The 15,713-nt window shown below is 39.3% G+C and overlaps 1 protein-coding gene across 1 annotated transcript; it reads left to right on the top strand.

Moving 5' to 3' along the window:
• Positions 1–932: 932 nt before the first annotated feature.
• LOC145775221 (ruvB-like 2) lies at positions 933–13,379 on the top strand. The gene is made up of 11 exons (XM_082586472.1): positions 933–1,100; positions 6,020–6,205; positions 6,961–7,131; positions 9,458–9,556; positions 9,693–9,799; positions 10,201–10,418; positions 10,958–11,050; positions 11,348–11,468; positions 11,911–12,016; positions 12,374–12,517; positions 13,058–13,379. Exons 1-11 carry the CDS (start codon positions 1,095–1,097, stop codon positions 13,205–13,207), a joined length of 1,401 nt encoding a protein of 466 aa, XP_082442598.1. The 5' UTR covers positions 933–1,094; the 3' UTR covers positions 13,208–13,379.
• The last annotated feature ends 2,334 nt before the right edge of the window (positions 13,380–15,713 follow it).

The following is a 15,713-nucleotide window of genomic DNA, read 5'->3' as shown; positions in this document are numbered from 1 at the left end:
CGCTTGATCTTGAAGCTTCTTCGTTCCAGAAGTGACGCGCTAACCAATTGAGCTATCGTGGCGGACTATAGAATATAGAATACTGTAATATCTTATCTTCAACTTGACTCGTGTGAAAATAAATTGCTTTGCAATATCTTATCTTATAGCAAAACTTGTTAATGTGGAGGTATATAAAGCACTTTCAAAATAAAAGAAAAGGCAAGTGATTACGTAAGTTAAAATTGACAAACTCCGAAAATATCTTTACGATTGTAGAAGTCAAGCAATCAACAAAATTACATGACAAACTTGACAAATTTAACTTTTTAAACTTACCCAGTAGCCTACCGGTATCACACTGTAGCCAACAGGGCCGTAGCAACAAAGAACGTGGCCCCCTCCGAAACATAAGTCCGGGGCACCACAGAGTAAAGGGCACAGTTCCGCTGATTAGCGAAGCTAACGCTTTAGTTAGCGGATTAGAATTTTCTCTAACATTTAGAAATTTTAGCGGACTCGTTAGCGAAAGTAAATTTATTGAAAATCCGCTGATTTCTTTGTTGAAAGCTAACTTTTACGTTACTTTTAGCAGCCAACACATAACCTACATGGCCTTAATTTGTTTTTGGCTTATCTTCCGATATGTATTGACTTCTAACCTCTCTTTCTCTCTACAACGCAACAGTTTTTTTCCAGCTACCTATTATGTGTGCACAGCACAGCATTGATGTGCACATATCATCAATCATCACATCCTTTCCCTGATTGATTTTAATTGTTTCAGAAAAATTTGAAGAACAACAACCAGTTCGTTGAGAACATTTTTTTTAATTGCGAAAAAAATTGTGACAAATAATTTCATTCCTTGTATAATATCAAATTATTGAACCGTTGTGTAAATAGGCACATGTTTCCACTGATAAAAATTCAAGTTTGTTGATGAATTTTGTTTCAGTTGGCAATTGAATTTTGTGACTGGTTAAATTTTTGTTTGAGGAAGTAAAGTTTAGCTGCACTCACAACGTTCCTCAACCAACAGAACGTTTTGTGTTTTTGAAACTGTTAAAGGGTACAACTAGTCCTTATATTTAACAACCAGAACAACTGTAATAATGGCTGTAAGTAATTGTATCATGGTATTATTGAGCACTGCTAACTATGAGCAGGTTTTGTCAAAATTATGTTGTTACTTCGTTGTCTTTGTTCCATTGCATTTAGTAAATAACGATTCTTTAAACTAAAGATAGTAGGCTTTATTTTATCAAAACCTTTCTGTTAGCTCAGTTGGTTAGCACATGATTTCATGAACGAATAAGCTTCAAAATGGCAGTGGCTATTTGACCGGCGCCGGTCTTTGAATCTGAAACACTATTTAACCGGTCATGACGTCACTATATAGGCATTTTTTTCTCTTTCAAAGCAAAAGACGAGAAAAGTGCCTATATAAGTTCTAAATTCAACACTTATGTTCAACTGATTCTGTGGCGCATAGGATACGTATCGGGCTGATGCTCCAGGGGGAATGAGTTCGATACTTTGCGGAAGCGTTTTTTTTTTAATTTTTAACTAAATTTTGACCCGAAGTGACTCAATCGTTAAGCTTCTGCATTTTTGTGGTCAATTTTTAATTTGAGTAGCCTACAGCCCAATTTTTTATGTCTTTTCAAATATGAGTAATAAAGTTAGAGTTTTTTAATTTTCTTGCATTTAAGAATTTCTCTGGATAATTTTCCGTTCGTCATAAGAGGATGTGACTGTGTTTGCCAAACAATGCAAAAATGTAATGACAAACGGAAAATTACCCAGAGAAATTCTCAAATTCCAGAAAATTAAGAACTTTAACTTTATTACTTAACTTTATTTTTTAATTTTCTTGAATTTAAGAATTTCTCGGGATAATTTTTCGTTCGTCATAAGAGGATGTGACCGTGTTTGCCGAACGACGCATTATATTTTTGCGTCGTTTGGAGAAATTCCTAAATGCAAGAAAATTAAAAAACTCTAACTTTATTACTCATATTTGAAAAGACATAAAAAATTGGGCTGTAGGCTACTCAAATTAAAAATTGACCACAAAAATGCAGAAGCCTAACGGAGTCACTTCGGGTCAAAATTTAGTTAAAAATTTTAAAAAAAAAATGCTTCCACGAAGTATCAAACTCATTCCCTCTGGAGCATCAACCCGATACGTATCCTACGCGCCACAGAATTAGTTGAACATAAGTGTTGAATTTAGAACTTATATAGGCACTCTTCTCGTCTTTTGCTTTGAAAGAGAAAAAGAAAAAAATGCCTATATAGTGACGTCATGACCAGTCAAATAGTGTTTCAGAATCAAAGACCGGCGCCGGTCAAATAGCCACTGCCCTTCAAAATCAAGCGGTACTGGTTCAACTCTTGGGGTGTGCACTTGAGCAATGCATACTAAGGCCTGCTCTCTATTTAGCGGCACTTAATGGATGGAAACCTTGCTTTGTCAATCAGTGCTTGCGTCAGTGGTTCTTCTACCACAGGCGCCGACTCCGGAGGGGCGGTGCCCCCCGTGAATTCAGCTCAGGGTGGTTGCCCCCCCACAAATTATTTTAAAAAAATCCTAAAGCAAATGTTTGTAAGTTAAAATTTGCGTTAGTTTGACCTTCATTGCGGATCGATCTCAATTAAAAGATCTACGGTACTTGTTGCAACAAGAGCGCTGCTCCTAAGATAACAAAAGAAACAGAAGTACGGTAGCTAATAAACGCCAGCATGGTGCCATTGAAGCATAGTAACAATGATTAAAAAACGTTTTTCTTGATTTCTTCTGCTTTGTTTTTTCTTGGGAGTGTCAATAACGAGGTGCAGTTTGCTCAATTTAGTATCTACGCGTAATCGCGTATTAAGAGCTAAAGTTCAAAGTGACTAGCATATAATTCGAAGTAGCCTACAGGCCTCGAAATTCGTTTTTGTTGACGGCAGACAAACGTGTCCGGTCTGAGCAGTTATCTCGGCGGACAAATCAAGTCTCACGGCGGACACACCAGTTTTAGCCGTTAATCGTCATGCTTAATCACTTTATCTTGATAATAATTCTTCGCCATTTCAGAGCTATAACTACGGTTTTAGAAGGCTTTTTAAAATATCAGTAAAGTCACTCTGAAAGGCTTTCATCAGACCAACGATTTGCGCTTGAAGAGTCAAAGCGCCATGTAGCTGGTCAATATGTCACATAACTGATTAACTTCCCCCGAACGAGGTCGTGTGGCTTATTGCGTCACAATACTCTGGGGAAGAGTCGGAAAATTTCTACACTAACGCTACTATTTTCTGCTGTGCAAAGTTTCACAGGCTTTTTTCTTTAAGTTTATTTTTGCGTGTCGTGTGAGCGAAAGTGAATTTTCCTTGGGTATTTTCTTTCTTATTGTAATACCAAATTGTCGAATAGTAATATGACATCACAGGAGTCAGGTTATAAGCGTTTGGCCGCGAGTTACCGCACAAGTTGTGTGGTATCAGAGTCACTTACTTAAGCTTTTAATCGCACGCTGGTTGAGTGATTGCAAAGGAGTATCAAGCGCTAAGTTATGTACCTACCGGACATACATACAGCCCTCGAAATTAGCTTGTATCTACAACGGCAAAAATATTGCCGTCGCCAAATCAACAAGCCTTGGATTGCGGCGGCAATCGCCGTATGCTTTAATGTTTAATCAAATGAAATTTTATGCGTTTCTTCATCGCGTGTCACACGGCGGTAGCCCAGAGCATCACGCAAGCTATTTTATGCGCTGACAATGCTCTTGTGAACTGTAAAAAGTTTGCACCCTTATAAATACTGGCTTATTGTTATGCAAAAGTTAATTTTTCATCGAATGCTTATTGTTTACCGATGTCGTTGCGAATATAAATTATAGTGAAAGAAGATACAGTTAAAAAGTAGAATTTACCTGCTATAGATTATCAAACAGAAGGAAAAGTTAGTGTGGTATTTTGCAAAATTTGTAAAGAATTTTATGACGGAAACAAATTGGAATTAGAAAAGCTACGGGGTCAAGTTAAAAAAGTAGTACAAAATTCGATAAATGGTTCTTGGGCAGTAAAGTAATGCTTCTGATCATATGGCATCGCGCGTTCATGAACGGGCAGTTTTGCGTGTTCAAGTATTCTAGTGACGAAGCGACAACCTCATCCTCCGATGCAGTATCTGATAATTCCGATTCTGACAGCTAGTTCTTTATAAAACAGACTCGTGTTTGCTCGCAGTGTCCCAATTGTGCCGAAATTATGTTAGTGTAAACGTCAATCGAGGCAATCATCTCGCAGTGAGCTATTAATTTGTTACCGGTACCTGGTTGAACAATTAACGTTATTTTATGATAATTCAATTCAACGTCGCTAGATGTCGAATTAATGTAAAACAAACGTAAATTTCGTCTTGGACAGTGATACGCAGGCATCAAAATTCGTTATTTTTGCATTGACTTCACGTCTGTAGACGTTGAATCAATGTAAAATGATGATTTTTGCTGTCTGGGTAGCCTACGCAATATAACCCTCCAGGAAATTTAAATCGATTTGTGCTGTTAACTTACTTTAAAGGTAACCCAAAATTAACTTACTTTTCCTCCCTGAGTTATTTAAGGTGAATTAACGTAACAGCGTGCGTATCGCTACTTTTGGTATTATTACATCACAACAAATCAAACAGTGCGGTCGTGATAGACTACTCTAGTATATTTTCCGCTTCTCGTTTTTTCGATTCAACGTCTACATCAATGTAAAAACGACGGGTTTTGCTAGCTAGGTTGTGTGCTTTTGTGAATGCAAGTGCAAAATCGCCCATTACGTAATCACAGAAACCCTTTTAGTGGAAGGAAGTCGAGTTGCAACCGTGTTTATCTGTCTACTATTCTTTATTCACATTGCAAAAAAATTCTCCATTCTTGGAACAACAAGTGCATAAGTCAGACATAAATACAAACTTGCATAGACGTTGACAAGTAAAAGTAGCCTACTTCGAAGAAAGTTAGAAACCCGTTGTGTCGAATAGCACGAAACGTGTGTTGCGAAATATTTGATGCCAGGCGTTAGAACTTCGATCAAAGCATTTTCCCGCAGTGTTCAAAATGTTCCTTTCCATAAAAATAGCGGCTTTTTTCATCTGCATTTCTGAACATCTGGTCGGAAACTAGGCTGTTTTCTACATGTGAAAAACTTTCATAGCAAGTATCTAACAGTCATTTCACCAGAGCAATATTGTTAATTAGCTCAAACGGCGAAATACAAACTGGCATAGACGTTGACAACTCAACGTAGCCTAGGTTATTTCATCTATAAAAGAAACCCGTTGTGTCGAATAGCACGAAACGTGTGTTGCAAAATGTTTGATGCCAGACGTTGGAACTTTGATCAAAGCATTCTCCCGCAGTGTTCAAAATAGCGGCGCTGACGCCTTGGGAGTTTCTCGTGTGAAGCGTCGCTTTTAGACCTTGCTTTGAAGTACCTGGCCAAGGAAAGTTTACGTAAGTCAGCACTTTTATGATTGGATCACGTGATGCCCCCCCCCCGATTGTTTCTCGACCTGACGATGTTTAGTCCTCTCTCAGTTTTTTTTTCCTTTTTATTTTCCTTTTTTTTTTTTTTTTCTGTAAGGCACGGCGTTTGTCGAATAGTGATGGCGCGTGTCGAGTGACCTCGTCACCGAAAATAGCAAAAATTGCAGCCCTGAGGAAGTATGATATGTCAGTAATCAGAAAAGGTTCTTACAGAGACTTTCTTGGTCAAAGGGTAAAAATTCATAACATAGGCCTATGCTGCAAAGGTATTTTGCATCTTTAATACCGTAGCCTATATACTAAGTTTTTTATTTTTGTTGGCCATTCAAAAACAATCATACCAAATTATCAGGCATGCAGTAATCTTGAACAAAATTAAAAATCTGCAAAGCACACCTATTATGATTCACTAAAGTTAATGCGTCGCTATAGATTGAGTTTTGCTTTAATTTATTTTATTGTACCAGTACTTACTTTTTCTAAACTCTATTGTAAAATGTATTCAGGCTACCAGTACTGTCAATAAAGTTCAAGAGGTTCGAGAGGTAACGCGGTTGGAGCGTATTGGGGCGCATTCGCATGTGCGTGGCCTCGGATTGAATGATGATCTTGAACCCAGGCAAGTCTCGCAGGGGATGGTTGGACAACTTGCTGCAAGGAGAGCTGCTGGTGTCATATTAGAAATGATAAAAGTAAGATGACTTAGTTTGGCTGCAATCACATTCACAGTTTTATATGTATTTGGATGCTAAGTGACCACTAAAATTTGTATTGATTTTTTAAGCTGCTAGGGCTGAGGGTCTATCCTTTTATATCCTTTTACTGCTGCAGCTTTATCATGGTCCATGGCTATACTGTAAAGAAAGAGAAGCCAATGTTTGGGTTTATCATCCAAGACACACAGACCTCCACTTGGTTGAGTAGGTTGAAGATGACGTGGTCTGCGGTCTGTTTCTTAGCACCACATTTACAACAAGAAGAAAATGCCATTCTCCATTGAGCAGAAAAGCTTGACGCTCATATTATGTTGCAGTGAAGAACATACTAATGTCATTTTAATCTTGCCAATAAATTTATTGAGTAGAAATTATTCTGATATATTCTCAGTATAATTATAAACCTAAATTTCCAGTTGTATGCAGCAACGATGTTTGAGTGTTGTATTTTTTACAAAATCAAGTGTTAAACCACAGACAAATGGTTTAACAAAGCAAATTCTCTACGAAAGCTTTAAAATCAAGTGTAGCAACAAAATCATTTAATTTGAAGCATTATATGCTAAAAGGTTGTGTGTATGATTTACACAGCGAGATTACGACTATGTCTTGATCATGTATTATTTGTCCATCAAAAAAATCTTAGGTTTACGTCTTATTGTGTAGCTCATCAAGTTTTTCATCACCACGCACAAGTCAGAATACAAAACTTACGTTAATTATTGGTACAGGAAGGAAAAATTGCTGGGCGTGCATTGTTGATAGCTGGCCAACCTGGAACTGGAAAGACTGCCATCGCCATGGGAATGTCTCAGGCAATGAGTCGTGATGCTCCATTCCAAGCTATGGCTGGAAGTGAGATATTTTCGTTGGAAATGAGCAAAACAGAAGCATTGACCCAGGTTTGAACAATGTGGATGAGGAAATTAGGTTTGGATAATTGTTAGGCTATTATTCAAGAAAATGTTGTATACATGTCTAAGCCTTTAGGGCAGGGGTCACCAACTGGCGGCTGCATGCGGCCTGCAGAAGGTATCAGCATACAAGTATAACCAAAAGTACTTTTCTTGAGGAGTTAAGGAGCATGAATGTCTGCAAAATATTGTTAATCAACAATTCTTGGCATGCTGATAAGCACCGCAAGTGACATTTGTCTAACACTGGTCTACACGATTTTTGCTCTGTAAACTTTGAAAACTGCTTTAGAGTAATCTTGGGGTGCTGAATTCGAATCTGACCTCAGATTAATCCTATCATCTCAGGTTTGTGAGATATGATAACAACAAATTGTTACTTTTGTCAAAAGTGGAAGATTTGACGTTACGTTTATAAATTGCACATACACATTGTGCTATATATATCCAGAAATCCAGGCCATGTGGAGCATTGTAGCTGAAATACACCCACCAACTTAATTTTGATACCAATTTGTTCTTTTAGCAACATTATTAACAAGGCAGTAAAAACAAGCTAAAAAGGAGGTTGAAAGTATAACTGACCCCCTCCCCCATTAATATTTTGCATGAATCCACAAAGATTTAAGCAGGCCTATAGCAATGCTTGTCCAGTAACATTATTTAGGGATTTTAGGCTGTTTTGGCCTGTCTAACACTAACCATTCGTTATAGCACTGCATATGTTGGTGGTAAACGCAACGCCAAATCTTCCACTTTTGACAAAACTAACAATTGTTGTTATCATATCTCACAAACCTGACGTAATAGTATAAATCTGAGGCCAGATTCGGATTCAGCACCCCAAATTACTCTAAATCAGTTTCCAAAGTTCATGGAGCAAAAACGAGTTCTTTCTTTGCAGACCAGTGTAATCAAACAAAAGACAATTTTACTCTCACAAACAGGATGAAAAACCAACTCATGGCTTTTTTAGAAGGAACACTGTTCATGAGTTACAATAGAAACGTTTTTTTGGTGATTTCCGCAAGCGTTTGTTTCATGGTGCCTAATTTCTTTCTTCCTGTTTTTGGAGCCTATTTTTCGCTGATATGTTTGCAGGTCACTAGGCTATTGTTGCCTGTATTGCGATGTGTCAAACATTTCCTTGTTTACTGAAACTGTTAACTGCAAGATATCTTTTGTGAAGCGAAGTGACAACACCACTCTTGCTTGGCAATGAATATTCTGATGAAACCGCACGCCTCGCCATAAGTGCGCAAAACAAGTGCCCTCTTTTATTAGGCATTGTTAAAGAAGTCAAAAGTGTTGTTAAAGGAGCTTGACCTGGCAGTAGCGTTGTTCGACTAATTTTGTTGCTGCGATATTCTAAGATAAATATTAACAACATGTAACGCTGGGTACGAAGTGCGTTCTTTTCTAGCATAAGAGTCAGCCTATCTAAAATTTTATTAGTGCGGCCCGCCACAGCTCTCCTTAGTGCTAAAGTGGCCTGCGTGAAAAAAGGTTGGTGACCCCTGCTTTAGGATATTGAGCTTAGTAAAATAAAAAATGTAAAGTTATATCTTCCTGAGCTATCTTTTTTGCCAGTTTGATGTAGCTCTGCTTTTAACCATCTTACTTTTCTGAACTGGTTGTTTCTCACACCACACCATATTTTTTGTGAAGCCCTATAGCTATAAATGTGCTCAAAATTAAAGATAAATTATTAAATTAGAGACTGCAAAGTTCATGTTTAATATGTGCACAAACTGCTGCCATGGGCCTTATTTTGCTTGTGTACTTGTACACTGACTGCTTTGCTTGTGCAATGAAATTCACCAGTAAAATAATGATTTATATTTGCCATCTATAAAATCAAACTTTGGTAAGAAGATGCTATGTTTCAAATTTCAATGGAGTGTTACTATGGGATCAGATACCAAAAGCACTAAAAGAAACATCGCACACTACTTTTAAATATAACTATAAATGTTTCTTCAAAAATTTGTACTGTAATCACTCCTAAAACATAGCATCTGCTTGTCTTCTTGCACATACGTGTAGTCTTTATGCTGCTTTGTTTTTGCTGTTTCACTGTATAATGTTCTTTAAATGTTGTGTTTTACTTATATGTTCGGGTGGCAGCTGACTTTGGTGACCTTTTGGTCTTTCGCTGCCATCCTTGCTGTGCGAATTATTTTTGTTTATTCGCCAGCAGAAAAAATAAATAAACTGAAACTATCTATATTTATACAATATACAAGCTAACTTTATATTGGAAGATGTTGCATTACTTTTTTTTTCAATTCATTTTTAATGAATCGGTGCACAGGCTTTCCGCAAGTCAATTGGAGTCCGAATCAAAGAGGAAACCGAAATGATTGAAGGAGAGGTTGTAGAAGTGAGCGTCGAACGTCCAGCCACTGGGACGGTAAGTTGCGTTCTTCCTGCAAGACCATGATGTCATCTCGTTGACAGTTCATCAAAATTTGTGTGAAAACATGGTCCTGATTTAGAGAATCGTGAAATGTGATTAATTTTGATTTGTCATTTCGGATTATTTACAGGGAGCTAAGATTGGAAAGCTGACACTGAAGACCACGGACATGGAAACAATATTTGATCTTGGCCAAAAGATGATTGAACAAATTACCAAGGAGAAAATACAAGCAGGGTAATGTTGATCAATTTCACTTTTCATACAGAAAATAGCTTGACTATTTTTCCTATGAATGTCGTCGTGGCGTGTGATCATCATCATCATGTCCCGTCTCTGAGTCGAAGGTTGGCTGTCAGTTGCTTGCACATGTTCTTCCGCTATTCTTTTTGCTTCTTCGATGCTTGACAAGTCTGCCCACTGTTTTACCTCATCTCCACATATTCGTCTCCTTCTTTCCCTGCACCTTTTTCCTTCCTCAATAACCAATTGGTGTAGCGGTCACGATTCACGTCATAATATTAACCGCGTCCATATCAGTGGTAATAATGTCCGGTGAATTCGCGTTAAACGCTGAGGATAATATGCAACCAGATGGCACATGACAACCTTCAATACCTTGGTTGTACCTCGCACAGGGATATCATCACGATCGACAAAGCGACCGGCAAGATCTCCAAGCTCGGTCGTTCCTTCACTCGAGCGCGCGACTATGACGCCACAGACTCCCAGACCCGGTTCGTGCAGTGTCCGGAGGGGGAGCTGCAGAAGAGGAAGGAGGTCGTTCACACCGTCACCATTCATGAGATCGACGTCATCAATAGCAGAACGCAAGGATTCCTCGCTTTGTTCTCTGGTGCATCTCAAAAGACTTTTAATAGATATTTCATTATTTTAATATTTGTCTCAGACTTAGCATACGTGCATCTAGAATATTTATCAGCATCGGTTGTTATTATTATGTCGTATCTAGGCTTACACCTGGTGGTTGAAGATTTAGATTAAGTGGACGGGAAGGCAAGAAAGCCAATCTTCGTGTCCACCTTCAGACATGACTTTAAGTATCCTGCCAAAGACACAGCCGCGTGCTCTTGAGCGGTGTCGAACCTGCGTCTTTCGAGTGCCGTTCCAGGGCTCTCACCACTCGGCTATGTAGTCGATAGCATCGGTTAAAGCGTATAAGATTGGGCGGAATCCTTCAGTGCACAAACCAGGGACTTTTATAAAAGTTTACCCCACTTATATACTTTGATTTCATCAGAATTGTTTAATTGCAAAACATCTAAGCTCTGGCGACCAGTGTTTCCATTGTCGCATTCCATGACTATCGTTGTCAGCACTGCCTCACGATGAACCCAATGATTCCAAGTAAACACGATGTGACTTGTTGTCCAGGCGATACTGGTGAGATCAAAAGCGAAGTGAGAGAACAGATCAACTCGAAGGTGGCAGAGTGGAGGGAAGAAGGCAAAGCCGAGATCATCCCTGGTGAGCTTTTCTAACTATTTTGCTTCACTCCCGAGGATGACTTTTAGCGAAGTGGATTACTATGTAGCTTTTAAGACAACGACCGCGAAGAACGAATGTGATTGGCCGGCACGGTGTGCCAAAAGTTTTCAGAGGATTTCTACCACCATGACGCGTCATAGCAAAGCGTGTTAGCGTCTTAGCATTGCGCGGTTTAATCCGAGACCCCACTTTCACGTATTGCTCCTGAAGCGCAAAACTTGTAACACTTTGAACATCGATGAGCGATGACAAATACTTAATAGAGCTACGTTTAAGGTGTCCTCTTCATTGATGAAGTCCACATGTTGGACATCGAATGCTTCTCCTTTCTCAACCGACTCCTGGAGAGTGACATGGCTCCTGTGCTCATCATGGCCACCAACCGGGGGATCACAAGGTCGTTGGACTAGACTCACTTGTTTATTGTGCTCTATACGTTGGTGTTTGTTGGTCTCGTGTTGTCTGTTTCACGTAACGGAGGATGAACTACTTGTCATGCTGCGATGATCTTTGACCCATGGACGTCAGCATTTTATTCAATCGTTGTGCGAAGACGCGCATCCTATATGACATCTAGACTTGTTGTAGTCCGATAGGCCACAACTCGCTTGGCAAACATCTGAAGATATAAGATGTCTGGTGATTTCATTCCCTTGACTGAGCGCGCTTTGCCACCATGCGGACGAGTTCGCCACTAACTCTGCCAATATTGCTTACCGTTACCTGGCGTTGTGTATTCATCTTCATGGCAACGTGCGCTGATGATTTAGTGAAAGCTGAAGATGCTTCACATGTTTTTCATTGATTTGTTTTGGTAACAATGATGCTTCCGGATACAGGATCCGTGGAACAAACTACCAGAGTCCTCATGGCATCCCGGTGGATCTCCTGGACAGACTCCTCATCATCACTACAACTCCCTACACGGAGAAGGAGACAAAGCAGGTGGTGTAGTTTTCACGGGTGTCAACTATGTTGGTGTCGTCTATCGCCAGTCACCTCTGTTGTATCAGGGATAGTTGAGCTACGATATTTTTGTATCTTCGTTGTATCGAGCGAGCTTGTTAGCAGCCATAATGATGTAGGCACCACTCCATGTCAGTGTGACTAATCAGATTCATTAGCTGCTTAGCTTCCAAATCAACCAAACGTGTGGAGCCCAATCACGATCTATGGTACGATGAGTGAAGCACTGACGTGGGTGTGGATTTGATCTCTTACCGCTGCGATGTCTTCCTATTCATTTGAAATAAGTGTTAAACGCTGAAGCGCACAGACATTTAACATTTTCTTTGCTTCCAGATCCTGCAGATTCGGTGCGAGGAGGAAGATGTGGAGGTTGAAGAGCAAGCTCTTGCGGTGTTAACTCGCATTGGGATGGAGACTTCCTTGAGATACTCCATGCAATTGATTACAGCATCCTCACTCGTTTGTAGGAAAAGAAAAGTAAGCATTGCATTATGAGACTGCTAATATTAATATCAGCTGGTCACATTAAAAAACCAAACCTACTTTCGTCAATTTTATTGCAAAGTTATGATTTGTCTTCGAGTAAGCACTTTGCTTGCATTAAGTATAAGTCTCTGTTTCGATGCTTTCGTTTAGTTAAAAACTACTTGATGAAATAGTTGTGAGGCAATAGCTACTGGAGTACCAGCACATGCCTTGCACTGTCAATCTCGGTGACCAGACTTGCGTGGCTAGTTCAAAGCTTCCATAAGTTTGCAAAACTTCCAGGATTAAGCTTTAAAAGAAGTTATTCGGATTCGAGAATGAATGTGTTTCCTCCACCTGCGCTGTAGACCGCCCAACGAATATAGAGGTGATCCCATACTCATTTACTGAGCTTCGGGGAGGTTTTTATCACAATAAGGCTTCGGAAAAAAGAGAGTAAGGTGGCCAGTTTATGTCTCCCGGCCCGCCTTTGCTGAACAGTATTCCCACGAGTATGGAGCAGATAATACAATTATCATCTCTTCGTTGCAGGGCACCGAGGTATCTGTGGAAGATGTCAAGAAAGTGTATTCCCTCTTTATCGATGAATCAAGGTCCACAACTTTCCTCAAGGAATACCAGGAGGAATTCATGTTCAACGAAGTGAAGGGGTCCGGGGATGCGGTTGCCATGGAGAGCTAGGCTTGACAAGATCATCTCCTCTTTCCTCTGCTGCTGCATTGTGTTACACTATTAGCTCAGCTGTTTACTTCCGTATTTATGTTTTTTCGACGTCCAGCTTTGTTGCATCAATGTCAAGACGCGGAAATTACATTTAGCTTTTTGAAATTTTTTAATAAAACCTTGGCGCGAACTCCGATGTGTTTGTATGCTGCCACAAAACTACGCAGCGGGCAACCACGCAGCTTTAATAGAAGGGTTTTTATTCTGTGACTGCGTTTCAAGCAGCTGTGTAGACAAAGTCTCACCACACAAAGATTGCTCGCGCGTGCATGCGTGACATGATGAATCAATCTTGATGTGCATCCGAACGTCTTTCACCAACCCATGTCGGTGTTTCCCCTGAGAGGTTACCGGAGAGCAACCAGTTGTGGTCTCCCCATCTGGGGCACGTGGACTTTCTGCAGAAATGGTTTGTTTCCGAGCCCCACGCTCGTAGGAAGAAGTTACCACCCTCCATCGATGTGCGTAGCAGCGTTGATAGTGGGTACGTTTGGACCCGGTGTGATTTCAAGGGCCTGAGAGTTACCGCGTATTCTTTAACTACTCAAATTACTTTCAAAAGGGTCTTCTGATGCTGACAACGATCTGTTCAAATGTAGCTTGAATGTCAAAATCTACCAAGAAACTACCGCGTACTTTTTGGCTATGGTGCGTTTTTTTTTATAAATGTTTTGATTTGGCGAAAGTCGCATAGGTACCGGGCCCAAATTATTTTCTCAACTGCTCTTTGTGCACGGTTGAGTGGAAAGAACAAATGGCTGCCCTATAGTCTTTGTTGGGAGATGAGGTTGATTTTGATAATCAAGCTACATTTGAACAGATCGTTGTCAGCATCATCAGACCCTTTCGAAAGTAATTTGAGACAAAGTATTAAATATCTAAAATGTATTCTTGTCAACGAAGCAGGATTGTCCTCGCAGCGTAACAATTTCTTTCAAAAGTATTTCACGACATGGCTTGTGTAAACTTAAATATGTTTTGTCTAGCGAGTAGCGAATTAAAAAAAGAAAGCATACTTTTTTACAGTAAGTACAGTAGTTGCCAAGTCCATATCAGTTGCAAATGTCGCCTACCACAAATGTTTAGCCAAGCAAGCTTCGATAAAAGCGCCAATTTAAACTTTAGTCAGTCGTGATGTTCGTCTACCTAGCCTAGCGATCGTGTGAATGGCGTTCGAAAGGTGGTTAGTTCGAATCCCGTTAAAAACATACAGTTGTGTCTTGTGAAAGCATTTAGTGGCAATGGACACAAAGATTGGGTTCTTTTCCATTTGAACTTATCCAAGATTGGATTAGTTTATAAGTTAGAACTATCTTCAAGCGGTCAGTGTGCTTGTGGGTCTGTGTTTGACTCCCAGTCGGGTGTTACTATGGTAATAAGCCAGAGTATGGCTACCTGGAGGTGTGGCCAAAGTCATGAAGTGGTAACGTCGTTTATGTGATTTAAGAAAGCTTTGTCGCTGAAAGTCTTAACAGCGGTGGAGCAATAAGCAAATAAATCTATTCATTGTTTTATTGATGGAAAGATTCTCATCATGAGGATAAGCGTTACAGTTTGAAGATCAAGTTTGGTAAAGTTTAAAATCTAACAAATTTCTATTGGCTTTTTGTTGCATTGCATCCAACTTCCTCATTGCCAATTTAAAACACGTTTTAAAAAACTATCTTGCGTCCTTGCGTGGTCGTTATCATGTTAAAAACAACTTTAATCTATTAAAGAGAAATAACTTTATGTTCCCATCAAATTCTATATTAGTACGGTACACAATAAGCTTACATCACAATAACATACAATTCACAAGCATAGAGAAACGCGTAAGGAGGCTAGGCTCAATGTTGAATAATTCAATTTGATTAGCCAGGAGCAGCGAAAGACCGTTTGATCATCCAGTGCTACTCCTTTAAACATCATAATTATATTAAATTGATATTTCATTGTCAAATTAATATAAAAAGGACTAAATTACTCGCAAAATAAGCAAAGCTATCGATTGATGTCTTCTACATCGCGCGATCTTATTGTCCTTGCTTGTTTGTTCAATATATTAGCGAAGAACTCGCACCCAATGTGATGAACTGTTGTCCATCGAATTTCTTGTTTCTCTCTTATAATATTCTAAGCTCTTTTCCAATTAGAAACGGAAATGCACGGCCTTGGAAATAAAAATTAACAGGAAACAAGGTTCACATTTCATAACAATTTGTCAGAGGTGTCATTTTTTTAGTCGAAACTTTACTGTATCTAATAATAACAATAAAAACAATGTCAGTTGAGTTTGGTCTAAAATGCTTATTTTGAGCTTGTTTGAAATCATACAAATCTAACTTTCAAACAGTTTAAAGCGATCAGTTTTTGTAAGGCTTCTATTTATAAAAGAGAAGGCAAGGTTGCTTTTTTGTTTTGACTTCTGCCCATAAATAAAGTAAAAGAAAAATATTAGGCCCTACACTGAGAGATACGAAGG

This window comes from Aplidium turbinatum, chromosome 8 (assembly GCF_918807975.1).
Source record: "Aplidium turbinatum chromosome 8, kaAplTurb1.1, whole genome shotgun sequence".
Classification (NCBI taxonomy): Eukaryota; Metazoa; Chordata; class Ascidiacea; order Aplousobranchia; family Polyclinidae; genus Aplidium; species Aplidium turbinatum.
Note: the sequence above shows the minus strand (reverse complement) of the source record. Positions and strands in the feature narration are given on the sequence as shown.

Excerpts from the sequence above, each read along its gene's own strand:
- LOC145775221 (XM_082586472.1), top strand. Across the intron at positions 7,132-9,457 it reads AAACAGAAGCATTGACCCAG|GCTTTCCGCAAGTCAATTGG; the intron begins GTTTGAACAATG and ends ATCGGTGCACAG. Across the intron at positions 11,469-11,910 it reads ACCAACCGGGGGATCACAAG|GATCCGTGGAACAAACTACC; the intron begins GTCGTTGGACTA and ends TTCCGGATACAG.